The sequence below is a fragment of the Hyperolius riggenbachi genome, chromosome 1 (assembly GCF_040937935.1).
Source record: "Hyperolius riggenbachi isolate aHypRig1 chromosome 1, aHypRig1.pri, whole genome shotgun sequence".
Classification (NCBI taxonomy): Eukaryota; Metazoa; Chordata; class Amphibia; order Anura; family Hyperoliidae; genus Hyperolius; species Hyperolius riggenbachi.
In genome coordinates, this window is record NC_090646.1 from 393,430,144 (window position 1) to 393,457,614 (window position 27,471).

The 27,471-nt window shown below is 43.4% G+C and overlaps 1 protein-coding gene across 1 annotated transcript in view; it reads right to left on the reverse strand.

The window, feature by feature from the left end:
- Positions 1 to 27,471, reverse strand: part of C9orf72 (C9orf72-SMCR8 complex subunit) — a 112,897-nt gene that overhangs the window by 53,499 nt on the left and 31,927 nt on the right. Inside the window, exons 4-5 of the mRNA XM_068271373.1 lie at positions 23,188 to 23,252; positions 8,020 to 8,092 (exon numbers count right to left, since the gene is read on the reverse strand). Coding sequence (XP_068127474.1) covers positions 8,020 to 8,092; positions 23,188 to 23,252 — 138 coding nt within the window. The remainder of the gene's footprint in view (positions 1 to 8,019; positions 8,093 to 23,187; positions 23,253 to 27,471) is intronic.

Genomic DNA, 27,471 nt, shown 5'->3' on the forward strand with positions numbered 1-27,471 from the left:
TCTCCACAATCTTCCTCAGGGTCCGGTCACCTCTTCTCGTTGTGCAGCGTTTTCTGCCACACTTTTTCCTTCCCACAGACTTCACACTGAGGTGCCTTGATACAGCACTCTGGGAACAGCCTATTCGTTCAGAAATTTCTTTTTGTGTCTTACCCTCTTGCTTGAGGGTGTCAATGATGGCCTTCTGGACAGCAGTCAGGTCAGCAGTCTTACCCATGATTGCGGATTTGAGTAATGAACCAGGCTGGGAGTTTTTAAAGGCCTCTGGAATCTTTTGCAGGTGTTTAGAGTTAATTAGTTGATTCAGATGATTAGGTTAATAGCTCTTTTAGAGAACCTTTTCATGATATGCAAATTTTTTGAGATCGGAATTTGGGGTTTTCATGAGCTGTATGCCAAAATCATCAATATTAAAACAATAAAAGGCTTGAACTACTTCAGTTGTGTGTAATGAATCTAAAATATATGAAAGTCTAATGTTTATCAGTACATAACAGAAAATAATGAACTTGTAAAGAATAGCGGAGATGCCACCGCAGAGACTAGCGGCATGGCGGCTATCTCCGAGTGTCAGCCGGCGGCCTCTGCCGCGCGGTTAAAAGCTCAACTTATGCCTGGTCCTTCCATTGCTCACAGGTTAAGGGCTACGCGCGCGCGCGAGAAGAGCGTCAGGACCTTTATGCAGCTAAGAGGGGAGTCAGCTGATCCTGCGGTCAGCTGACTCCAGCGGGCATCCGGATTGGCTGAGGGATGGGGGCGGCGCTGTGGAGTTTGCTGGGTATATATAGAGCAGGCCTGTCAGTAGCTCCGCGTCTGCTGTTGCGTATGCTATATTGTGTTAGCTCTCAGACCTCAGTCAGTTCCCAAAGTGTGTTAGAACCAGCCGGAGCTGGGAATTCACACTTAGATAGATTCTGTTGATAGCTTAAAGTACTAGTGCATTGTTTATTTGTTATGACCTATTGCTTCCTCTGACTATTCCTCCGTTTGTCGATTCTGTACCTCTGTCTATCTGATTCACGTTGCCGACCCAGCCTGTCCTTGACGTTGAATCAGTCTTCCGATTCTGTACTTTGTCCGCTCGTTGCCAAACTCTGCCTGTCTGACCACTCTACCCGCACTGGTGGGCCCTGCCACCAGTGAGGGAAATCCGTTCCCTGCCCCAATCTCCTAGGTGTAGGATACTGCCTTCTAGTCAGGATACCTGCTCCTCAGGTATCTTAGGCTGCAGTACTATCTGTGTCACTTGCTAGGCTGCAGTACTGTCTGTCTCACTCCAGCTTAGGCTGCAGTAACGCCTGAATCTAACCGGGCTACAGTACCAATTGTATCAACTACTACTAGGCTGCAAGACAGTCCGCTCTATCTATCCTTCATGAGAGCCTGAGTTCAGCTCTACTGTGGTTCTATCCTTATACTGTGCACCAAACACTACTGGGCTGCAGTACGCTCTGAATCACTTTAGGTGATCAGTTATCCAGCATTATTGTATCTTCCACTTTAGCCATCTTGCCTGCAGTACTGTCTGACTTACCCCGCCATTAGGTGAGCACCAGCTGCAGGCTGGGTCACCCGCTCCTCGGGTAGGCCCCTTCATCTGTATTACTGTTACACCTAAACACGATCCTCCACTGGTTGTCACGTGTCAGGCTATACTAATATTATTGGTGATTCTGCAGATTACCATATAATCAGGTATAGCATCTGTATTATTGGTGATACTGCAGATCACCAATAATCAGAAATATCTGTGTTGCTGATACCAATCGTTACAGAACTTTATCACAATATGCTATTTTTTTTAGAAGGACCTGTATATTCAGGTCTGGGGACTGAGATGGCCATTTCAAAATGTTGTACTTGTTCCTCTGCATGAATGCCTTAGTGGATTTTGAGCAGTGTTTAGGGTCGTTGTCTTGTTGAAAGATCCAGCCCCGGCGCAGCTTCAGCTTTGTCACCGATTCTTGGACATTGGTTTCCAGAATCTGCTGATACTAAGTGGAATCCATGCGTCCCTCAAGTTTGACAAGATTCCCAGTCCCTGCACTGGCCGCACAGCCACCCAGCATGATGGAACCACCACCATATTTTACTGTAGGTTGCAGGTGTTTTTCTTGGAATGCTGTGTTGTTTTTCCTCCATGGATAACACCCCTTGTTATGCCCAAATAACTAAATTTTAGTTTCATCAGTCCACAGCACCTTATTCCAAAATGAAGCTGGCTTGTCCAAATGTGCTTTAGCATACCTCAAGCGGCTCTGTTTGTGCTGTGGGTGGAGAAAAGGCTTCCTTTGCATCACTCTTACATACAGCATCTCCTTGTGTTAAGTGCGCTGAATGGTTGAACAATGCACAGTGACTCAATCTGCAGCAAGATGATGTTGTAGGTCTTTGGTGCTGGTCTGTGGGTTGACACGGACGGTTCTCACCATTTGTCGCTTCTGTTTATCCAAGATTTTTCTTGGTCTGCCACTTCGAGCCTTAACTTGAACTGAGCCTGTGTGTCTTCCATTCAATATGTTCCTAACTGTGGAAACAGACCGCTAAAATCTCTGAGACAGCATTCTGTATCCTTCCCCTAAACCATGATGGTGAACAATCTTTGTCTTCAGGTCATTTGAGAGTTGTTTTGAGCCCCTCATGTTGCTACTCTTCAGAGAAAATTAAAAGAGGAGGGGAACTTACAATTGACCCCTTTAAATACTCTTTGTCATGGATTTACCTGTGTATGTAGGTCAGGGGTCACTGAGCTTACCAAGCTAATTTGAGTTCCAATAATTAGTTCTAAAGGTTTTGGAATCAATACAATAACAGTGCCCCCATTTCTGCACCTGCCTAATTTTATGTAAACAATTATTGCGCACTTTCTGTAAGTCCAATAAGCTTAATTTCACTTCTCAAATATCACTATATGATATATTTAACTGACAATTTTTATCATAACAACCAACGATTTATACAGGAAAATCATGACCATTAACAAGGTTGCCCAAACTTTCGCATCCCACTGTATACTGTACATTTGGGGCACTAACAATTTTTGGGAAATTTTTATTTTTGTATGTTACAAACCTCTTTAAAGGATACCAGAGCCGAAAAGATTATGAGAAACGGGGGGAGCAGGCATGTACGGTGTCCTGTCCTGACACCCACCACTCCCCCCTTTCTCCTCCATCGCCTGCTAAATGCCACCAGGTAACCTCTTCCGGGTCACCGTAGTAGGGCATCAGTGCGCAGGCACTGGCCCAGCTGCGCACATCCTACAGCAGGCGACCGTGGCCGGGAGCACTCTGCGAATGTGCATGACATATTTGTGACATCAGGCGCAGAGAGCACCCGGCCAGCAGCCAGGCCTGCGCAGTGATGCCCAACTCTGGTGACCCGGCAGAGATTGCTCGGCAGCATTTAGCAGGCAAAGGAGAGGAACACATGAGGACATCTCACCGTACATGCCTGCTCCCTTCCATTTCTCATCTTTTCAGCTCTGGTATACTTTAACTTGCTTACACTGTTTAAAACAATGAACAGCTCCCCCTGTACAAGTTAAATACAGCATGTGAGAAAAAGCCACTCTCTGATTATCTATTTGTGTGGTTTAAATTGCTATGATCAGGGCAGCACAGTGGCGTAGTGGTTAGCGCTCTCACCTTGCAGCGCTGGGTCCCCGGTTCGAATACCAGCTAGGTCAACATCTGCAAGGAGTTTATAGGTTCTCCCTGTGTCTGTGTGGTTTTCCTCCGGGCACACTGGTTTCCTCCCACATCTCAAAAACATACAGATAAAGTTATTTGGCTTCCCCCTAAATTGGCCATAGACTATTATACATGCACTACATGATATAGACATATGACTATGGCAGGGACTAGATTTTGAGCCCCTTTGAGGGACAGTTAGTGACAAGACAATATATAATTTGTACAGCGCTGCGTAATATGTTGGCACTATATAAATACATAAATAAATGATCAGAGCTCAAAAAGCTCCTGCTTGGAAGTCCTCTCCAGAATTCCATTTCAATTACTTTTTGTCTTTAAAACTCAGTCCTTCTCAGAGTATTGTATTAACAGATGATAGGACATTTACAAGTTAAGTAGGCCTTTCTCTGACTTCTTCCATTCATAGACTAAACATGGAGGAATCAAGGCCTGGCAGAAAACAGAACAACACTTGTACTGCACTTCACGGATCTTACTTCAGGGATAAAATAAAAGCAATGTCTAATAATGCCTTTGGATAGCAATCTAGCCACACTGGAAGCAGCACTGTCTATTTCCTGTGATTGAAATAAGCAAGCTTTGTGAATCAACACCATAGATGGATACATTTCTGACTTGACAAATTTCTCATTTTAATTTCTACATTACATTATGGAATCTGCTGTTAAAATTTATTTTTTCACTTTAACTGTAACAGCCCATGCACATTCTTGACTGATGGCGCACAATTGGGATCGGGACACAATATCTCAGGCGACATTGCTGGGCTGAGGCTGAAAAGACACAAAGTCAGCTGTATAGTCAATGGAGCGCTGATATGCCAACAAACGTATCAGCTATCGCTTGAGCAAGTTGATCTGCCTGCGGGATTGCTTGTCGGGTGGCGGTCGGGGGCCACTGTACATACGCCAGATTATCGGCTGAGGCCGTCACTATAGACGGCCTCAGCCGATTTCAAACTAGTGCGTGTAAAGATTAAAGGGACCTTGAGCAGTATAAAAAAAAAAATGAAACTTGTCTGGCACTATAGTTTAATATACAGCGGTGTGACACAAGTAGAGTGTGGTGACACAAGTTTCATTAAACATTGCAAAGATGTGGCAGGCTGTGCAAACATCAAAACATGTGTCATACCAGTGAGTGTCCTGGACATTGTCTGGGTGCAGATGGAAGGCAGCGGTGGTGGGTGCCGGTAGGTTCAAGGCCGTGCGCCTACCAGCACCCACCACCGCTGCCTTCCATCTGCACCCAGACATCGTCCAGGGCAATCACTGGTATGACATGTTTTGCTACATCTTTGCAATGTTTAATGAAACTTGTCCACCTTGTGTCACACAGCTGTATATTAAACTATAGTGCCAGACTTTTCTTTCATTTTTCTTTGCATTTTTTGAGAAAACTGCATGCGCAGGACTGTCACGCTAGCCCAGGGGTAGGGAACCCTTTTGGCTGAGAGAGCCATAAACACCACATATTTTAAAATGAAATTCCGTGAGAGCCGTACAATATGTCACCTGTAAATGCACATAAGAGACAGCTTTTCACCAGTAAATGCACATAAGAGACAGCTTTTCACCAGGTAATGCACATAATGACAGACAGCGGTTCCCCAGTAAATGCACATAAGAGACAGCTTTTTCACCAATAAATGCATGATATGACAGACAGCCTTTCCCCAGTAAATGCACATAAGAGACAGCTTTGCACCAATAAATGGACAACATGACAGACAGCCTTTCCCCAGTAAATGCACGTAAGAGACAGCTTTGCACCAGTAAATGCACGACATGACAGACAGCCTTTCCCCAGTAAATGCACGAGTCACCATGGGGGCAGAGCTACAGTACGCTGGCCGCGGCGGCTGGAGGAGGCGGCGCTCAGTGTGCAATGTGCCGATGAAGGAGGCACACATGCAAATGTAAAGGCCGGGCATGGAGGCGCCGGCGGCGCGCTGATTTAAAAGTAAACACAGGCTCTCTGGCCGCTCCGTCACATATACTTTAGCGGGCCAGAGAGCCACATTCGGAGGTGAAAAAAGCCATATATGGCTCGCGAGCCATAGGTTCCCGACCCCTGCGCTAGCCGGCACAATGACGCGTAGCGGCCAGTGTGCTGACGTGGAGCATCCCTGTTCAGGAAGAACCGGCCGACCTTCAGCCCAAAAGTTTCCGGTAATGGAGCCGCCAGTGGGACCGGGAGAGGAGCCGGGAGGACAATGGGGGACCTCGCTGCCTAGGGTGGGTTATTGGAAGCCCCAGGTAAGTACCAGTTTCATATTTTTTGGGGATTTTTTGTACTACCAAGGGTCCCCTTTAAAGCGGTATTAAACCCTGACATAATATTCAATAAAAACATGTTTTCCTACTTTTTATATGCCATACAGTTATCATATTTGCTTTTGTGCAGAAGTATTATTATTCATTTAGAAATTCCAAGTTTCCAAAGTACACTTTTTTGCTTTAGAGTTGACTTTGCATTTTATTCATAACTGTTTTTTTTTTCATGTTGAAATATTGCAGAACTACTTTTTGTCTGTCTTTATTCAGGAGAGTCTGCAGTATCAGAGAAGTGTTTGTTTACATTTCTCACTTAATACAATTAACACACAAAATAACATTATCTCTAGTTCCGATTAGTCCAGCTTTTGTAGCATTGAGCTTTTCTGTCCTGTGGTTAACCCTTTGAATGCTGTTCTAGTAAAAAAAAAATGCTGGTAGTGTATAATATGCTGTAAATAATGTTTTTGAGCGAGGAATAATTGCTGGGTTTCATTCCACCTTAAAAAGACACTGAAGTGAGAAAAAAAAATTATGATATAATAAATTGGTTGTTTAGTACGGATAATTACTAGATTAGAAGCAAAGAAAATATCCTCATTTTTATTTTCAGTTATATGTTTTTTATAACATTGCATCATTCTAATATTTGCTGTTTCCCCACTACTCAGCATTCTAAATGATTTTTACAGAGCAGGCTGTGAACTTTTGACCTGTCCTGAACTGTTCTTTGCAGAAGAAAAAGCCTGAGATAATAAACTTCAGATAACAGAGCTCTCTGCCACTTTGAAAGTCTTGGAGCGGAATGGCTTGTTTTGCATAGATAACAACTAGAGTGTCTTAACTCTTCCTGTACTGGAAACCTTATTAGACTTATGTCTCTGCTCCCAATGTTTTATTTCTTAGCTGTACTACACATACAAATCGTATCATAATTTTTTTTCGCTTCAGTGTCTCTTAAAGGCCCATACACACGGCATACAAATGTCTCCCAAGACAGGTGACGAAGGATGGTTTGTGCAACAACTGCTCGGTGTCTAAGCAGCAAATGACAAAGACTGCCTGCAGACAAGCACTAGCACGAGAGATCAAACCGCTCAATCCCTCACAACTTTTGTAGTGCAAACCGTATTGCAATTTAGTTATTGTGTCGTGTGTACAAATGTCTTAAAGGGGATCTGTGGGCTTCTTAAAAAAAAAATAAAAAAAAATCAAAAACTTACCTGGGGCTTCTACCGGCCTCCTGCCGATAACTTGTCCCTTGCAGTCACAGAAGAATCTTCCATTCCCCCGCCGCCAGTCACCGTCTAATTATTCGTCTCACTAACTAGACAAATGCAACTGCGCCTGCACAGCAACGCGTGTCCTCTCTCCCGCTCGTGTCTCCAGATTTCTGCGCAGGTTGCTCCCGAAGACGCGAGCAGGAACGCGCAGGTGCATTGCATTCATCTAGAATAATTCGACGGTGACCGGCGGCAGGGGAACGGAAGATTCTTCGAGGGGCAAGTTATCAGCAGGGGGCGCGGTAGAAGACCCAGGTAAGTTTCAGTTTTTGATTTGTAAAGGAGCCCACAGAACCCCTTTAAAGATGGACAGCTTGTGGAAAGCTTGAAAGCAGACGATCACTTTACAAGTCCGTGGCAGACTGCTTCCATTGTGAGATCACTCAGCATGTTGTCGCGTGTGTACAATTGTTGCTTGTACAAATTGTCTCTCAAAACTGCACGCTGCAATCTTCTGTCTTTAGTTCCTGCCTTACAGCTAAAGACATCTGTGTGCCGTGTGTATGTACCCCAAGGGTTAAAGGGGTTAAGAAGAGCCAATGCATAAGATAAATAAGCAGAGAACTCATGAGATAAACAGATAAGGAAAGATGAACCATGAGTTATGTCATTTCAGGAGAGATAAGTTGTGAGTTAATAGGTGAGTGAGATATTTCACCAGAAAAGCTTTGTGACTCAGCCTCCATGTAACATAATTTTTCAATGTGTTACATTATATTGTATAAGCTGTTCTAGTAACATTACCTTATTTACTTTCTCTGCACTGCTGCCCACCACCACAGAGCAGCCACACGTCTGTAAGTGTGAGCTGATAGCACTGTTAAGAAACAAGGAGAAAAAATACATCACTGAGAACATTAAACAAATGCCATATAAGGTTTACAGGAATATGTGAATAATCAGAGTTGCTAAAAACTATTTCTAATTACTCTGTAGCAATTAGGATTCCTTCTAACAGAAAGAAGTACTGTAAGGACTTGCACATTGATTGGAAAACAGGAAATGAGGAATCTGAATTAAAGAGTTTAATTATTTTTATTTATTAATTTATTTTCTTTTAGGAAAAAAAAAATGTAGAAAATGACATCAGCATTTGATTACTGTATCTTCTTCAATTATTACAAAGTAGAATTAGTAGACCCATAGCGATTTATAAATTGGGAAAAAAAATTGTGGACAGGGAAACGACCCTGTATGTTGATAGCAATTTTTGTCACATATAATTACTAATGATCAGAACGACATCCATGTGTTTATAAACCCAATCATACAGCATTAGGGCCACTTCGCTGTGTACAAAAAGTATCTTTAACCATTTAAGCCTTTTGGATGTATAGGCTACGTCCAAAAGGCCGCATGTGCGCTCCCGCGACCGATCGTGCACGCACGCTCCCAGGCCGCGGTTCGTTAGCCCAGGGATCAATGAATCGGGACATGGTGCCCAATCATTGATCCCTTTCCCCGGCAGAAAAAGTGTTGGCTTCTCTCGGAAGCCTCGCTCTGCCTCTTACGTCCCCCCCCACGTCCCTCTAAGCGTACATGTTACTAATGTAAATAAACTCAAGGTTGCCATCTTGTGGCCAAATAGTAAAACCACATCTACATGTAAAAAAAAAAATACACATATTTACATGAAAAAAATTACTATTTACATCCCACCCTACCAAAAATACCCAAATAAAAAGGTTTTGTTTTTTTATTAACCACTTGAGGACCCAGCCTTTACCCCCCCTTAAGGACCAGCGCTACTTTTTATGATCTGTGCTGGGTGGGTTCTGCAGCCCCCAGCACAGATCATGTTACATGCAGAGCGATCAGATCACCCCCCTTTTTTCCCCCCTATGGGGATGATGTGCAGGGGGGGTCTGATCGCTCCAGTCTGCAGGCAAGTTGCGGGGGGGGGGGGCACCTCAAAGCCCCCCTCCGCGGCAAAATTCCCCCCTCCCTCTCCTACCTGCTGCCCCCCAGTGATCGGGGCTGCAACAGGACGCTATCCGTCCTGTGCAGCCAGTGACAGGCTGTCCCATGTCACATGGCGGCGATCCCCGGCCGCTGATTGGCCAGGGATCGTCGATCTGCCTTACGGCGCTGCTGCGCAGCAGCGCCGTACAATGTAAACAAAGGAGACATACGTCTCCTACGTTTACATTTAATCTGCGAGCCGCGATCAGCGGCTCGCAGGCTATTCACGGAGACCCGCTCCGTGATCTAACAGGAAACGGAGCGGCCTTTCCTGATTAATTAGGGAGGCACCTGGCGACGCAGATCTGCGTCGCTGGTCCTCCAGCTACCACTTTGCCGCCGCCGCCGCACGGTATGAGTGTGCGGTCGGCAAGTGGTTAAACATTACAATAAAAAAAATGTTAATATTTACTCAAGGGTCTAAACTTTTTAAATATCCAAGTAACGATGAAATATTTCTATTTCTTTTTTTTATTATAAGCTTGTAAATAGTGATGGATGCAAAACGGAAAAAATGCACTTTTATTTCCAAATAAAATATTGTCACCATACATTGTGATAGGGACATAATTTAAACGGTGTAATGCCCGGGACTATTAGGCTACTTTCACAGTGGGACGTTAAAGTCCCACGTTACAGCAGCCTGTAACACAGCCCAACTCACAGCAATGATAAATCAATGGTCTGTACACAGTGCCCACGTTGCATTTGAGTATAACGCAGCATGCTAAATGAAAGTGCAGCGTGCTGTGCGTTATACTCGTATTTCCCTGCATTCGAATGTTTGCACATGCTCAGTTATGTTTTTTAAATGTGCCGCATGTGCCATTTTCGTTCGATCCGGATGCGTCAAAAAGTACACCTCACGTACGCATCAAAAGATGCATAACGCAGTGCAATGTAACGTCCAACTTCAAAGCTAACATGCGCTGCGTTAGAGGCACGTTATGCGACCTTAACGTCGCATCAAACGCAATGTCTTAGTGTGAAAGAGCCCTTAAGCAAATACAATACATGGGTTTTAATTATGGAGGCATGTATTATTTTAAAACTATAATGGCCGAAAACGTTTTTTCTTATTCTTCCTGTTAAAATGCATTTACAGTAACGTAGCTCTTAGCAAAATGTACCACCCAAAGAAAGCTTAATTGGTGGTGGAAAAAACAAAATACAGATCAGTTCATTGTGATAAGTAGTGATAAAGTTATAAGCGAATGAATGGGAGGTGAAAATTGCTCGGATGCATAAAGTGAAACACGACTGAGGGCTGAAGTGGTTAATACAGTCATGGTCGAAATGGTTGTTACCCCAGAAATTTTTCCAGGAAATGAAGTATTTCTCACAGAAAAGTATGGTATTGCAGTAACACGTTTATTCTCTTTGTGTGTATTGGAGGGAGAAAAAAAAAAAAAAAAAAAAAAAAAAAAAGAAATTGGACATAATGTCACACAAAACTCCAAAAATGGTCAGGACAAAATTATTGGCACCCTTAACTTAGTATCTGGTTGCATACCCTTTGGAAAAAAAAACTGAAATCAGTCGTTTCTTATAACTATCAATAAGCTTCTTAGGCTGGGAATACACCATAAGTTTTTATAATAGATAATTTCTGTCAGGTCCGATCCGATTTTGAGTTCTTTCTGATCGATTTGCTCATAGAAGTGAATGTAAATCGATAAAAAAAAAAAAAAAAAAAAAAGAGATCAGAAAGTAAATCTTCTCAAAAAAAACACAAGACAAAAAACAAAAAACTCATCGTGTATTCCCAGCATTACGCCTCTCACCCGGAATTTTGGACCACTCTTCCTTTGCTAACTGCTCTCTTACTGGAAGGGAGCCTTTTCCCAACAGCAATTTTAAATCTCTCCACAAGTGTTCAATGGGATTTATATCCAGACTGATTGCTGGCCACTTCAGAACTCTCCACAGCACTTTGTTGCCATCCATTTCTGGGTGGTTTTTAACATACCGTATATACTTGAGTATAAGCCGACCCGAGTATAAGCTGACCCCTCCAACTTTTCCCTAAAAAAATTGGGAACAATTATTGACTCGTGTATAAGCAGAGGATAGGAAACGCTCCAGCTACTGATCCAATGAGTGGCCCCTACCCCCCACCATAAGCACAACAGAGCAGGGAGGGCACAGTGGTGATAGCTGTGTGAGCTTTGTGCCATGCTGCCCCCCTCTCCTCCATGGCAGAGTGCATGCTAACTGGCACTCCTCTGAGTGTCCCCTCTCCCCCCAATAGGCACAATGGAGCCATGGGTAAACAGTGGTGATAGCTGTGTGGGCTTTGTGCCATGCTGCCCACCTCCGTGGCAGAGTCATGCTAATTGCTTCCCCCCTCTGAGTGCACCTCCCCCTACTACCATAGGCACAATACAGAGCAGTGGGGGTACAGTGGTGATACTTTGTGAGCTTTATGCCATGATGCCCACCTCCATGGCATAGTGCATGCGAAGTGGCCCCCCTCTGAGTGCCCCCTCCCTCCACTAGCCACAACAGAGCAGTGGGGGCACAGTGGTGATAGCTGTGTGGTCCGTGCTGCCCCCTCTTCCTAACTGAGCACATGCTAATTTGCATAGTGAGGTGAGGGCTATCGCGCTGCTCTCACCTCCTGTCCGGGCCTCTTTCCGTTTCTCCGGTAGTTCCTCTGCTCCAGCTTTTTCATTTCCTATGCCACTTGTTCTCTGTCAGCAGCATGGAGCTCCTGTATAGTCGGGGCAGTGTGCAGCCAGGGACGGTCATAGTCTAATTGCTAGGATGCCATCTAGTGGCGCTTCTCACAATGTGCTGCACGCGTCATAGCAATGAGACTATGAGTGTTCCTGGCTGCGCACTGTGTCCCGATGAGACCGGAGCTCCATGCTGCTGACAGTGATAACGAGCGCATAAGGAGATGAAAGAGCTGAGGGCAGAGAAAATACCAGAGAAGCAGAAAGATGCCCGGACAGGAGGTGAGAGCAGCGCGATAGGCCTCACCTCACTATGCAAATTAGCATGCGCTTAGGAAGAGGGGGCAGCACGGATCGCACAGCTGTTACTGCCGTCCAGTTCATTTTTGGAAGTGTGTGCGATATGTCCAGTTTGTTTTTTTCCCTTCCTTTTTTTTGGTTTTGTTCCAATACACTCAAAAGGAATAAACATATTTATAGCAAAACATGTGTCACTGCAATACTCTTCTGTGAGAAATTCTTGATTTTCTGGGAAAAAAATTCTGGGGTGCCAACAATTTAGCCCATGATTGTATACTAAACATAATAGGTACATTTATGTGCAATGAGGCACAACTAAAAAAAACAATGTGTAAATGATAAAAACAAGGTCCACATCGCTGTAGACCTTCACAAACGCCAATGACTCGTACATCAAACAAGCACACTGCGAGAAGGTAAGCGTCAAATTAAAGCTGGTAGAGCATCAATGTTAACGTGTTGAGGGGAAATTTATTTATTCCCAGCCAGACAAGTTATCCCATCTGGAGACTTACATCTTAAAAGGAAACCTGAACTGACAAACATTTTGAAGCTTCCATTACAGGATGGGTGAAGGGGAAAGGAATACCACTATAGATTATGGGTCTGCTGAAAACCGTGACAGTGTGACTTACTTTGAAAACAGTGTGCCAGCTAAGGTGATTGGGTAGTTAAGATCCCTTCAGCTTAAAGGGACTCCGAGCACCTCTCATGGGCATGCCTTTAAGACTCCGACCAGTACTGCAAAGTACTTAAAGATGCATACCTTTCTGTACCTTGTGCTCTCCTCTTTCATTTGATGCCTGAATCGCCGTTAAAATTCGCAGCTGCCATCTTGGCTACGTTATAACTTCCGGGTCACCCCTGTCTTCTCTGTAAGAAAAATGCATCACTGAATGAAGCAGGAAGAGGAAGTGACACCCATGGCCATTGTAAGAGGCTCCTCCAGAGGGGTCATAGCATGGCTTTGTTGGAAGTCATCTGGCTTAAAGGCATGCCCATGAGAGGTTCTCTGAGTCCCTTTAAAGGGGAACTGAAGAGAGAGGTATATGGAGGCTGTCATGTTTATTTCCTTTTAATCAATACCAGTTGCCTGGCAGCCCTGCTGGTCTATTTCTCTGCAGTAGTATCTGAATAACACCAGAAACAAGCATGCAGCTAGTCTTGCCAGATCAGACTTATAAGTCTGAACCACTGAAACACCTGATCTGCTGCATGCTTGTTCAGGGGCTATGGCTAATAGTATTAGAGGCAGAGGATCAGCAGGGCTGCCAGGCAACTGGTATTGTCTAAAAGGAAATAAACATGACAGCCTCCATATACCTCTCTCTTCAGTTCCCCTTTAAGAATTGAAAGACTATTGAGTCAGGCTCTCTTACTGCATGTATACTGATCAGATTGACCACAGGCTACCATGCGGCTTCAGAAATAAAGTATAGCCATGTGGCTCCAGAAATAAAATATGGCCATGTGGCTCCAAAAATAATCGATGTATTGGGTCAGAGGGACCATTAGATGGATCCCACTCCAATTGAATCTGATCAGAGGGATCTATTGCCTGCCCACACACTGTACAGAGATTTTGTCCTTGAGTCGCAGCCTGCTGGGCTGTGCCCTAAGTGTATAAGTGTCCACCACATGCCCATGTGCAGTGTCCACTGACAACTCTTGGCCTTTTCTGATGTTCTGCGCCATCACGATTGCCTGTACCAGGTGACCTGTGGCACCTAGAGAGTTCACAACATGCGCCAGTGCCACGTACAAAAGGTGCTCATGGCTGGACATCGGAGGCAGCCAGTAGTCATGCCGGTGGAGAAGTGAAATTTTTACACATGGGCTCCAGGGGACACCAGCAGGGTGTCTGTCGGTCGGCACGATATCGAATGTCTATTGCCACCCACCTGATTCAATGAAATTCTTGAATCGGAAGGTTGATTGGCCCACGATATTGCCTAATGTCTGGACACCCTTAGAATGTGCACGTGCTGCTAATTTGTAGATTGACAAATACAATTAACACTTTCAGCCAAAATTCAAGTTGTTCTGCATTTAGATTCTATTTTAGTAACAGCAACCTATGCTCTGGTAGTCTGCTCCCCAAAGACTGTCCAATGAATGCCTAAACCTGCCAAAAAGCCAGGTATAAGACAAAGGACAACCGCTGCCTACGGGTACTTAAAATATGCCATCTGCTTTTTGACAACTAAATGCACTGGTGACAAAAGGACATACTTACACATCTGTTCCTGCACACTGTTTGTTCAACTTGGACGCAAAACATGTCATGTAAATTTACAGGGCCAGATAAATCAAAATGTGCTACTCAGACAATCAAGAAATAAATAAATAACAACCTTAAATATTTGAAAGCATATCCTTCTATATTGTTTACAAACACCCACTTTACCTTCAGTTTGTACACCAAATACACCAAGAAGCATTATGGGTTTTATTCATTATGTGTAATGAAATATTTTAAGCTAGGTTAGGCCTTGAGAGTAAGCAAAATATAAGGTTTTTCATAATCCAATTGTCTGAGGGTGAAATACCTAGATATTTAAATGAACGTCCAGCTGAATATTTGCTATAAAAGCAGGTCTAACCTTGTCACCCAGTGGCACAAGAATGGATTAATTCTAATTAACCCCAAGACCTGAACAGCTGCCAAATAATATAATAGTATCAGTTGCAATTTAAAGTAACAAAACAGACTCCCTGGGAGCAGAAAAGTATTATTACATGATATTCTCCTCCTAATAATTTAAAGTGTAACTGTCAGGCATAAAATCAAAAATCAATTATTTTTGTCTGGTAAACAAGCAATAAGGATGCTAACCAGGCAATCCAAAAGTTAAAATCACCATTACTTTTCTTGTTGATAAATGATCATTCCCCAGTTTACCTGACTTTTATTTGGTACACACAAAAGGAAGTTGCAGGGCATGTTGGGTTGTCCTTTTTTGCTTCTCTATTGCCCCTCAGAAAACTAATGCAGCCTGATTGGCTGAAGCCTCTTTCCCTCCTGTTTTCCCCTCCCAAACCTCTGTTCCTCTCTGGCCAATATTTGTCATGCTGAGACAATACACTTTCTATCGCAGTGGTCCTCAAACTAAAAGCTCATACACACATCAGACTATAGTCTTTGGAAAATGAAAGATCACAGACCAATCTTACCACCCTTTATGTAGTATAAGAGCCATACGCTACACAGTCTTTTCTATGGAGCTGAACTCCCCATCAGAAAAAAAAAATCTTTGCAAGATGCTGCACACAAACATGCTGCACACAACTCAAAAGATCTGTAGCTGCAAAAGATCTATTCCTGCCAAAAATCCATTCCTGCAAATTGCAATGATAGTCTATGAGATCTGCAGATCATCATACACACATACACACAGATCCACCAGGATGGATTTTCAGATCTGCGGATGATTGCTTGATCTGCAGATGAATGTCAGTTAAATCATGTGTGTATGATGATCTGCAGATCTCATAGACTATCATTGCAATTTGCAGGAATGGATTTTTGTCAGGAACAGATCTTTTGCAGATACTGATCTTTTGTGTCTGTACAGCATCTGTGTGTGCAGCATCTTGCAAAGATTTTTTCTGATGGGGAGTTCAGCTCCATAGAATAGACTGTGAAGGTATGGCTCTCATACTACATGAAGGGTGGTAAGATTGGTCTGTGATCTTTCATTTTCCAAAGACTATAGTCTGATGTGTGTATGAGCCTTAAGGCCCGAGGGCCGAATGTAGCCCCTTGAGGCTTTTTTAGCGGCCCCCCACACACAAGATGTATTACTTATAGATGCGGTGAGCTACATCTTTAAATATTGGTGGTCCACATATAGAATAGCAGTGCTGGCTCCACCCATCCACATGGAAGCCAGAAAGGAGTAATTCGCTGGTTTCCAATCAAATTCCACATCAGGTGACACTGCTGTCCAATTGGACTTCAGGTTGTCACCTGGGTATACTGCACTGTCTGGCCCGCAAAGACATCATTTTATGTATACTCTGGCCCCCCAGCAGTCTCGACCCAAAACGTTTGGAGACACCTGTTCTATAGTGAAGGGCGGCAAATCAGGCAGAGGAGAGTAAGGGAGAAACCGACATCAGGATTGACTTCAAATTAGCCACACTTAAAATGGGAAATGCTAAGAAGTATTTTCTCTTTTTGTACTGTAGAAAAATCACTAAAATCAAAACGTGGACAGTGTAATACATATGTTATGTAAGTAAAGCAAGTATCTATCTACTTATATATGTGGGTTTTTTCCAAGATAGTATGGCTGACAGCTCCTCTTTAAAAAGGGACACTTAAAGAGACTCTGTAACATTCAAAAGATCCCCTGGGGGGTACTCACCTCGGGTGGGGGAAGCCTCCGGATCCTAATGAGGCTTCCCACGCCGTCCTCTGTCCCACGGGGGTCTCTCCGCAGCCCTCCGAACAGCCGGCGACTGTGCCGACTGTCATTTCAATATTTACCTTTGCTGGCTCCAGCGGGGGCGCTGTGGCGGCTTTCCATTCCGAACTACACGGAAATACCCGATCTCATTCGGGTCCGCTATACTGCGCAGGCGCAGGAAACTTGCGCCTGCGCAGTAGAGCGGACCCGACAGCGATCGGGTATTTCCGTGTAGTTCGGAGCCGACAGCCGTCAGAGCGCCTGCGCAGGAGCCAGGAAGGTAAATATTGACGTCACCGCTGCCCGGACTCCACGGAGGGCTGCAGCGAGACCCCTGACGGATGGAGGACGGCGTGGGAAGCCTCATTAGGATCCGGAGGCTTCCCCCACCCGAGGTGAGTACCCCCCAGGGGATCTTTTTATGTTACAGTTCCTCTTTAAGCCACTGTAAAAAAATAAAAATCCGTTTTACTTACCTGGAGCTTCTACCAGCCCCTTGCAGTGGTCCCAAGCCCTCGCAGTCGCTCACGATCCTCCAGTCAGTTTTGTTTTCTACGACAGGCCCCACAGGTCTGGACACACGTATACTTTTTCGCATTCCAGTGTGCAATAGCGTCCTGCGTCTGCCGGGCCTGTCGCCAAAAACGAAACTAGCTGGTGGCAGGAGACCGGAGGATCCGTGAGTGACTACGAGGAACGAGACCGCTGCAGGGTACTGGTAGAAGCCCCAGGTAAGTAAAACTGTTTTTTTTTTTTTTTTACAGTGGCTTAAGTATTCCTTTAACTGAAACCCTTTAATTGCAGAGGAACCTCTTGTTAAAGAGAACCAGAGACAAAGCACCCTTCATGTATTTTACCATATATATCAATGGGAACATGACAAATACCTACTCTGCTCTTTGTTTCATTCTTCTCTGCTAAATCTGCCTGTTATCAGCGCTGATAAGAATCCCGACTGAGCATTCAGTCTAGCTTTGCCCCGGAATGTTATAGCTGAGTCAGTCTTCTGTGATGTCTTTTCAAGCCCAAGTCTGCTTGGGCTTGAAAAGACATCACAGAAGACTGACTCAGCTATAATCACTCTGGGGCAAAGCTAGACTGAATGCTCAGTCGGGGATTCTTATCAGAGCTGATAACAGGCAGATTTAGCAGAGAAGAATGAAACAAAGAGCAGAGTTGGTGTTTATTGTCATGTTCCCATTGATATATATGGTAAAATACATGAAGGGTGCTTAGTCTCTGGTTCTCTTTAAAGGCTCTATCCCCATGAATAAAAGAGGCGAAAGAGGGGATCCCAGAGCAGTTGAGTTTAAAAGATCATATACTTTTCCTTTCACTTGATTTTTGACTGTTCTGTATAGCATCTAATGCCAATGAATTAAAGTTTCATTCAAATACACCCTTTCAAGAACTGCCCAGAGAAAGATACGTTTAAGAGTGTCAGAGTTTAATGAGGAATTGTAGTTAAACAACAGTGCATAAAACAGCTTTTTTTCTACAAAATTCATTTAGAAATGAATTAGTGTAGTGTTAGCCCATTGTAAAATCTTTCCATACTCTGTTTTAAATTCTGAAACTTATCATAGACAGCAACATATTTAGTACTGGCAGATGATGCCTGCGGAATGTTCATTTAGCAAGAGTTTTAAAGCTAGTAGAACGGATATCTGGTTTCCCAGAATGCTAGGATTTATTACTTTTAAAACCCTGGTTATGAAGCAATTGATTTATGTTTTATAGTCAATTATCTGTCAGCGACACAATCTGTCCAAACAACACAAAGGCCTTGATTCATAAAAGTGCTGTCGGGAAGGTAACGTCGAGCGGGGAAACACCGCTGTCGGTATTTCCGCCTTCAGGGTGGTAATTCATAAAAATTTTGCTAGTTGTGACAGGCGTGCGGAGATATTCCGCTGTAGGCAGGCGTAAGGCTGTCGGGAGACATGCGGAAACAGGAGAAGCAGGCGGAGTCCCTCCGTGCGGTGTTCTCTCTGCAGCTGCTTGGGAGGTCTGTCCCATTCACTGCACTGTATTCCGCACGCTTCTCGCCACATCAGAGGTAGCGGTAATACCCGTCCGCATACCGCTACCTTTAATCTTTATGAATTGACTACTTGTTACTTTTGCTATGATAATCACCGCGCAAGGCGGTGATTCATCACTCTGCTCGCGAATGTCGGCTTTTCATGCGGAAAAAGCCTTTATGAATACAGATTTTGCTGTGTAGTCGGTAAAGTGAGCCGTTTTCAGCATTTCCGAATGCGGGAATGCTTTATGAATCGAGGCCTAAGTCTTTGTTGTCCAAGGACAACAAAGTTTAACAAAGCATTTTTTTTTTTATTTGTATCTGAAGTTTAGCTTAATAGTATACCTGTCATAATATGCAAATTGATGCTCCAATTGCTGAAGACCATTTAAAATAATAACCTAGACTTAAGCTGGCCACTAACGGTCCAATTTCTAGCGAAAAATCGTTCGAGCGATCAGAGATTCTGATCGGACGAAAAATCGTTCACTACACCATCAACCAACCAATCATTGCTTTCTATCTATCACGACCACCAAGAAAATCCAAATTTTCTTTCGGCGAAAATTCATTCGGGCGAAATTTTTTTCACTCGTTCATAATCGATTGTGTCCATCAATGGAGATTATTTACAACCAATCAGATCAGAATTTCTGATCGCTCGAACGATTTTTCGCTAGAAATTGGACCGTTAGTGGCCAGCTTAAGTAATCAGATCAGGTGTGATTTGCAAAACTTCCTCCATACGAGTGACAAAGTGTACCCCAGGCGAATTCATGGGGGACATATGGCATGGCATAGAGCAGGGAACAAACCTCTGCGTCCCCTCCGTGCCGCTCTCACCCCCCCTGCTCTGTGCTGTGACCCCCGGAAATTTCTGACATGCAGCTTGTCAGCAATCTTGGGGGGGAAAGGGGTGCCCCCTGCAGGAGAGATACTTCTGCAAAACACCCCACTCTGGGCGTCCTCTCAATGGACCAGATTGCACAAAGCAAAAAAAGGAACCTGCAGAAAGCCATTAGATTATTTTATCTGTCACACAGAATGTGGCCTTACATTTAGGCTGGTTTCACAGTGGGACGTTACAGGCGCACGTTAGAGCAGCCTGTAACGCACCCCACCGCACAGCAATGAAAATTCAATGGGCTATTCACAGTGCCCACGTTGCGTTACTTAGTAACGCTGCGCCATAAGACAACGTACTGCATGCAGTACTTTTTAAGCGGCAGAGCCGCGTTAGACTGCTTGCACATGCTCAGTAATGTTGGGGAGGAGGGGAGAGCGGCCAGGCACATGGCTAATTAATATTCACTGCACTCAGTGACGTGCAGTGTTTACTTCCTGGAGCCGCCGCTCTGTGCGGTGATTGGCCGGGCGGGACCACGTGATGCCGCATGCGTCCAAGAGTACGCATCACGGACGCCAGAGTGAGCTGCACAACGCGGCTCACTCTGACGTCCACATCAGAGAGCACCAGGCGTTGCGTTAGGGGCACGTTATGCGACCATAACGTCCCCTAAAACGCAACGTCTTACTGTGAAACCAGCCTTAGTGGGCGCTGTCCCAGGTTTCACACAGGCTGTCTTAACTTGCTTTGGATTCATAATGGTGTTTGCAGCAATCTTGTGGGAGTTCTTAGATGCAGGGATTTATCTGCCCATTGAAGTTTATTCATTAACAAACCAAAGTAGAAAGTGTGCAATTAGTCAGAATCCATTTTTATTTAACATCTGAAACCTGGCTGGGTGTTCTGGACAACTGCTCACTTTTTCAAATCTTCATGGCAAAGGTGTATAGCAGCCAATACATCTGAGGCCTTTTTAAATGACTAGTTGCAATCTGTGGTGACAGCACGGTTCTCTCATGTGATTCCTGTATTAAAGGGTTAGTATGTCCCCTTACACACTGCTAATCATAATAAAACGGTTATCTTAAACAATACAGATCAAAGAACCTGGCAGCCTCACAGATGCAGAAGCAAATGTCTGGCTCCATATGTAGTTGGCAACAACATAGCAACACCTTGTTATTTTGATTAAGATATGAAAGAATGTACTTTGAACAAATGAGGCAGTTAGTGAAGGGAACCTTTCAAGCATCGCTGACCATGCTGAGCAAGCTTTCTGCATATACAGTCAACCAACAGGCGTTCAGGACATCAGAGAATGTCAGGGTAAACAATAGACACAAAAAGAGACGATTTATGAACTTTTATTTAGCTCTGTGCGCAGAAAACTTTATAGAAAAATTTGTTTTATTGCTCTTATTGTGTTTAGTACTAAAAACATGTTTACATTTCCTAATTTGTTTGCCCCGTTCTCCTATTCATCTCACTTAAGCTGGCCACTAACGGTCCAATTTCTAGCGAAAAATCATTCGAGCGATCAGAAATTCTGATCGGATTGGTTGTAAATAATCTCCATTGATGGACACAATCGATTATGAACGAGTGAAAAAAATGTCACCCGAATTAATTTTCGTCGAATGAAAATTTGGATTTTCTTGGTGGTCGTGATAGATAGGAAGCAATGATTGGTTAGTTGATGGTGTAGTGAACGATTTTTTCGTCCGATCAGAATTTCTGATCGCTCGAACGATTTTTCGCTAGAAATTGGGACCGTTAGTGGCCAGCTTTAGTGGCCAGCTTTAGTGGCCAGCTTAACACTAAGGTGGGCTGCATCAGTACATTTGAACCAGTCGCGTAGTAATTTGAGCTAAGGGAGAAGCTCTCCCTGTTCTAGGTAATCTCGGGGTATAGAACAAATGTATTCCTCTACTGATTACCTCATTTTTCCGTTGGCTGTGTAATTCGAGGTCCGGCTATTGCAATAACCGGAATTATGGTGATTGGATAATATTGTTGGCACCCAAATTACACAATCAATTCCGGTACACCCATAATTAACATTACAGCCTATGGTGGCACCCAAATCTGGCGCAATGCGGATGCCAAAATTACCTGTTTTGGTGCCGCACTGCACAAATTGACCCCCCTCTCTTTTTACTCACTTGAACCTTCCAATTTCTCCAATAGAGCGCTCTCTGAGCAGAGACTGGTTAACCACCTTTATCTTCTCCGCTGACAGTAGATGAGGTATGGCTTTCAATACCACTGATCCCTACACCAAACACTGGGCAGTGTGTGTGTGCGGTATTGCTAGTAATGTGGTTGGATTTAGGCAATATTGGAGTGATGCCAAAAAGTGGCAGGAGATGGGACAGCACTTATTGGGTGTCTTTTTCCATGGCTGGCTGCCTATGTGACAGTTATAAGGCCCTCAGAGGCAAGTATGGAGGGTGAAAGGCTACACAAGTAAGGAAAGTGGGGAGATATACTGGTGGGGTGAATAGTATAGCTTTATGTTAACATTGATGGAAATTTATTTTAAAAGATAAATTTGGATTTTTTTTTTAAATTAGAGCCTAATGTTAAATATTCCAAATCACTTAACTTAAAGGACATCCAAGGTGACATGCGAAATGAGATAGAGGTGTATGTACAGTTGCAAGCACACACAGTTAAACTTCAGGTATGCAAGTAACAGTTTTTGTCCAGGTCAGGACTGGGTCAGACTATAGAGGAACCCTCGCTAATAAGGAATAACAGCCAAAAACCACTTTCTTGTCAGTAAATTGCTTCTGAGAGCAGATAATAAATAAAAAAGGTTAATAGTAGAAGCTGCATTTCTTCGCAAGACTTGTTAGCTCCTCTAAGGACTCTCTTCATTCTCTCCTCCTACTGCTTCAATATGGACACTTTCATGGTTCTTTCTAGGCTTTTCATGATCGGTCTGTTTGATTCTTATATTTATTAGTACTGTTATGTTATTTTGTATCACTTGTACTTATGGAGTTAATAAAAATAGTTCCCTCCCACACACACACAAATAAAGGCTCAATAGTTCAGATTATTAGCTCTGGCATACTTCAATGATTGTGTCATTGAGCAGACAATGGAACAAAAAAGTACATTTAAATATAAAATAAAACTGCAGGATATCTAAACAAAAAGGTAATTTTTAGGAGAAGGAGGATAGAATCAATTGTTTATCTCATCAGTTTATGTTCACTTCGGGTGCCCTTTAACCCATTAGCAGCTTCAAAGGAATTATCTTGTTTGAACTGGTAGTGCTGTAAATTCTTGGAATGCTTTGATGTCACTCTGCTAGCAGAAAATACAGAAACTGAATCAGAAGTCCTCTGTTGTCTCACACTGCCCCCTAGTGACAAGTGGCCATAAATACACATTACAGCATTACTAATAAGTAGCACGAAAATTAATAAATAAAAAAAGTGCTTAAAAAAACTGGCCTGGAGCACCTGCAAGCTTCTAAATAAATTGTCTGCTAATGTGTTAACTATTTTTGGAACACCACCTAGTACTGTTTTTGTTGCTTACCTGCTGGAGCAAAGAAGCCTCGCTGATCATAATATATTTTTCACATTCTAAACTACTAACAGCAAATATATCTGTTAATGTAGTTCTACTTTTGTTTAAATAGATTATGCGAAATAATGATATACTTAATATTACTTGCTGAGAAATCCTTCATGGCAGCTGTCACCTATGTCATCATCATTGAGAACAGTAGTAGCAATCTGAAATAAAAAATTTACAGTAAAAGGGTAAGAAAAAATTCTTGAACGTTCCACAGTATTCTTGTTGCACAGAATATCACTGGATAATAGGCAATGGAAAGCTTTGCTGTCTTTTCAAGAAAGGGCAGCGAGATTCAGAATGCTACATGTGTGACAACATGGTCTACAAAATAGCCAGGAGCTGAATTTCCCCAAACTGGATTATTTGATTTGAGTGGACTGCAGCAGTTTACAGCCATCTACAGGCTAAAGGCATTAAAGTGGTTTGTAATATTAACCTTGGGAGGGGGAAGCCTCTGGATCCTACAGATGCTTACCCCATCCTCCTACGCCAAGCCTCTCCAGTGCTGGGACCCCCGAAGAGTGGCCTCCTTGCCCCTGTGTAGTAGCCACGTTTCACTCAGGCTCTGGAGGAAAAAAAAGAGCCAGATCGGGTCTGTGCTGTAATGCAGGCGGCTAGAGCTTGCACAGTAGCACAAACCTGATCCAGATGGCTTTTTCCCAAAGAAAGCCAAGCAGGTCTGTGCAAATCTGCATGCGCAAGCTGTTGACAAGCTCTTATTGGGGGGTACCAGTGTTGAAATCAAATGGGCATACGGAGGAAGCCTCTTTGCAAGCCGCGTTGCAAGACTTACTGCCGCGCACTTCCTCCTTCCGGCTTTAAGGAGAAGGTGCATGTAGCGAGTCTTGCAACACGACAGACTTATGGGTAAATAACCCCTCGTTTCCCCACCACACAGCTGCGGCAATTGAGCCTCATTTAAATCATGTATTCAAGTGCTTAGCCACTCGTGAGCCCATGCCAAGACTATAGTTGAAACATATTTCTCCCAACCTATAGTCATGCTAGAATAATGCACACTATCACATGGGGTTTAGATCAAGTGAACAATATGTGACATTACGTATTTGTGTTTACCTAGGTATGGCTGAGACCACATATTCAATAGGGATGGTCAATGAGATGCAAATAATTTTGAGTTGATGCAGGATTATGCAAAGTTATGCAGCTTGAAAATGGACCAATCAAATTTTACCTCAGCAGGATTTGATTGGCTCATTTTCAAGCTGCATACACTTGCATAGAAAATTTGCATAATGCTGCATCAACTCGAAATGATTTGCATCTCACCGACATCAATCAGTTGTCAGAATGCCTCTGATGGAATGTCAAAGTGACTACTGCCACTGTACTGCTCATTGCAGCTACATGAAACATCACTCAACTGCTATGTCTCGCCTCTTGTCCACAGCTATATCAAAAGAACAGCTTTTCCTAATGACTACACAACTGTAATATCAATTCATAGTGAACTACTTTTATACATCTTCCTCAATTTCAATGTTTCTCTTTTATCCCCCTATACATTCCTAGTAGTTTGGGTCACCCTGAGCTGCTTGGTTACTCTGTTGTACTCGTCCAAGCCCTATTTCATACAGCCTTATCAATCCCTGCCATGTACTGATGAGGACCAAAAGTCCGAAACAGGCTGTCTACATGAGGGTTTGATATGGCTGTGTAAAACTTAAAGCTATAAGCTTGCTATACACCAGCGGTTCTGGATGCTTGCTTGGCTTAAAAAGGGCGAAAAGGGATAATTTGCATATTTAGTGGTAGTGCATTGTGGGTAACCACAAATGTTCATTTATAACTGAATTATTGCAAATTTCCTTCTGTTTTAAGAAGGCAATTACACCAAGCTTTGCTTTTTTAGTAGGAGGGCTTTTTGGTCCCTTTTATCCCCCTATACATTCCGAGTGGTTTGGGTCACCCTGAGCTGCTTGGTTACTCTGTTTTTTAAAATTGAACAGCCAATTCATGAAAACATCTGATAGTGTATGGTGGCCTTAGCAGCACTGCATAAAGCTGTATATCCTTACTGGCATACAGTGCATTCCTGTTCCCTTAAGGTGGTCACACACCATACAATTAAAAGATCCAATTTTTCACCAATTCGATCATTTCAATCGTTTGTCCCGAAAAATCAAGAGCTTTTCTTTGTTTTCGATACAATTTTCAGTTTTTTTTGGGAGATTGGACATGCTGGAAATTTCAGACTAACTTTATCAAGAATTGTATGGTGTGTGACTGATTGCCAATTACTTGATGTACAGTTCCAATCCATTTTTTATGAGCTCTCAATTATTTTATTCATGACTGGGGAAAAAAAAAATAACATAGGTGTGTGGTACATTGGTCAGATTTTTGAATTGTTACAATAAGTCAGAAAAATTGATTGCTATACTTGAATTGAACAGATATTTAAAAAAATGGCATGGTGTGTGGCCATCTTTAGACTCTGATAGTGAACTGTCTATAGGGAAGAGGACTGCGCTCTGCGTGTGACATTGCACTGGTGTCTTGCTTTTCTGCAGTATGTCTCCTAGCTGGTATTTTTATGACTGCAGATCATCTGTATCATATAATTAGATAGTTTGTTGGTGCCACTATAATTATAAAGCTCCATAGAATATGCTGGTGCTATATAAATCTACTATAATAAACTGTGCCTGTATTACATAAGCTAATAGCCAGTCAAAAGTGGGTATTTTTACTGACTGCATATGAAAACCCATTTAATCATTCTTGACTGAGAACATTACTAGATCAAATGGTAATTCTTTCTACACATTCTTTAGTTCTGCATTTAGAAGTAACCTTATTAAATAAATACAAGCTGTGCTCATAGTTTTTTTTTTTTTTAATTCACTAATATGGAAATGTCAGGATGTGACAAATGTGTAATTACGGTACTTTTGAATACCAACTATCCCTGATGCGTAAATCTCAAGTCTGTATTACGGCTGGAGTAATGCAGCCTTAAACTGAACCAAAGGCTCTTCAAGCACGAGTGCAGCCACTGTGACCACGGACAGGCCTGCGCAGTGGCATGGAGCCACTCATGCATGATCGGCTCCGGGTTACTGGGTGGGTGCAGCCATGCTCACACAGGCGCTGTACGGACGCGCTTGTGCTTGAAGCGGAGCAAGGAGGACCTGGGAAGCCTCTATAGGATCCAAAGGCTTCCCTCCTAAGGCAAGTATGTGTTTTTGTACACTTTAAGGTCCGTACACACAAATGAAAAGTTGCCACAAACATCCAACGTCACAGGAAATAACTTTTCCAGCAACAAAGATAAACGACATGTCCATTGTCTGCACACCGATATTACAAATTAGTAACTCAGTGATATACTTCACAAGCAAATTGAAGGTAAATTATGTGTGCATTCCCATAGAACAATGTCATTTATAACAACGTTGTACACATGTGGCCCACTGAATGATATCTGCCCAACAGTCACCCGAGTTGATCCACTTCATGGATTGGTCACTCGTCCTTGGGCTTTTACACAATAATCATCCAGTTCGGTAAAATCTGTCATCTGCCCAGCGCTTCAAATGACTTTTGTGGAGTGTGTGTACAAGGCTTAAAGGTGCGTACACGCCTTTCACTTATGTCGCCCATCTGAGACCTTGGGCGACATCACTGGGCCGGCATGTACAGATGTGTGTCAGCGGTGTAGCTGACAACACATTCTGTTGCTAAGAGGGGAGAGGTGGAGGGATGACAGAGTGGCGTGTAAGTGAGGTCACATGGCAGGCAGGGAAGCAGTATGCAAAAAGGAGTTACTGTTACTTATGCTCTGATACTGGTTACTGGATGTTTAGAGAGAAGGTCGTACCGATATCATAGGTCAGTAACAAGTCCTGAAAAAAGAAAAATCACATAACAGAGCTGCCTAAAAAGCCATCTGCACCTGTTTTGTTAAAGCCCTAATTTATGCTCCTGAATTTTTCATCATTGATAAAAAATGTGAATAGGGGGATTGCGCAATTACGCGTAGTTTTCTTTAGGAAAAGCCAGACACATGACCCAGAGAGTTGTGCACAAAGTTTACAGCTGCCAACAGAGCAGGAGATTGTTCCTTTGCACAAAGCTAACCCCAGACCACACCCACCTCCCAACTCTGCCTCCTGCTACGTAGCAGGGTGGGATCAGCTGTGTTCACAGAAAAGGCAAGCTTATGCCCCCTGCCAGCTATCACTACTTCATGTGGGTAATGATAGGACTGGAATATGAGTGCCTATACCCCCTTCCAACTACTATCACTGCCTCATGTGTGTAATGATAGGACTGGAATATGAGTGCTTATGCCACCTGCCAGCTACTATCACTACTTCATGTGTGTAATGATAGGACAGGGCAAGGAGTGCT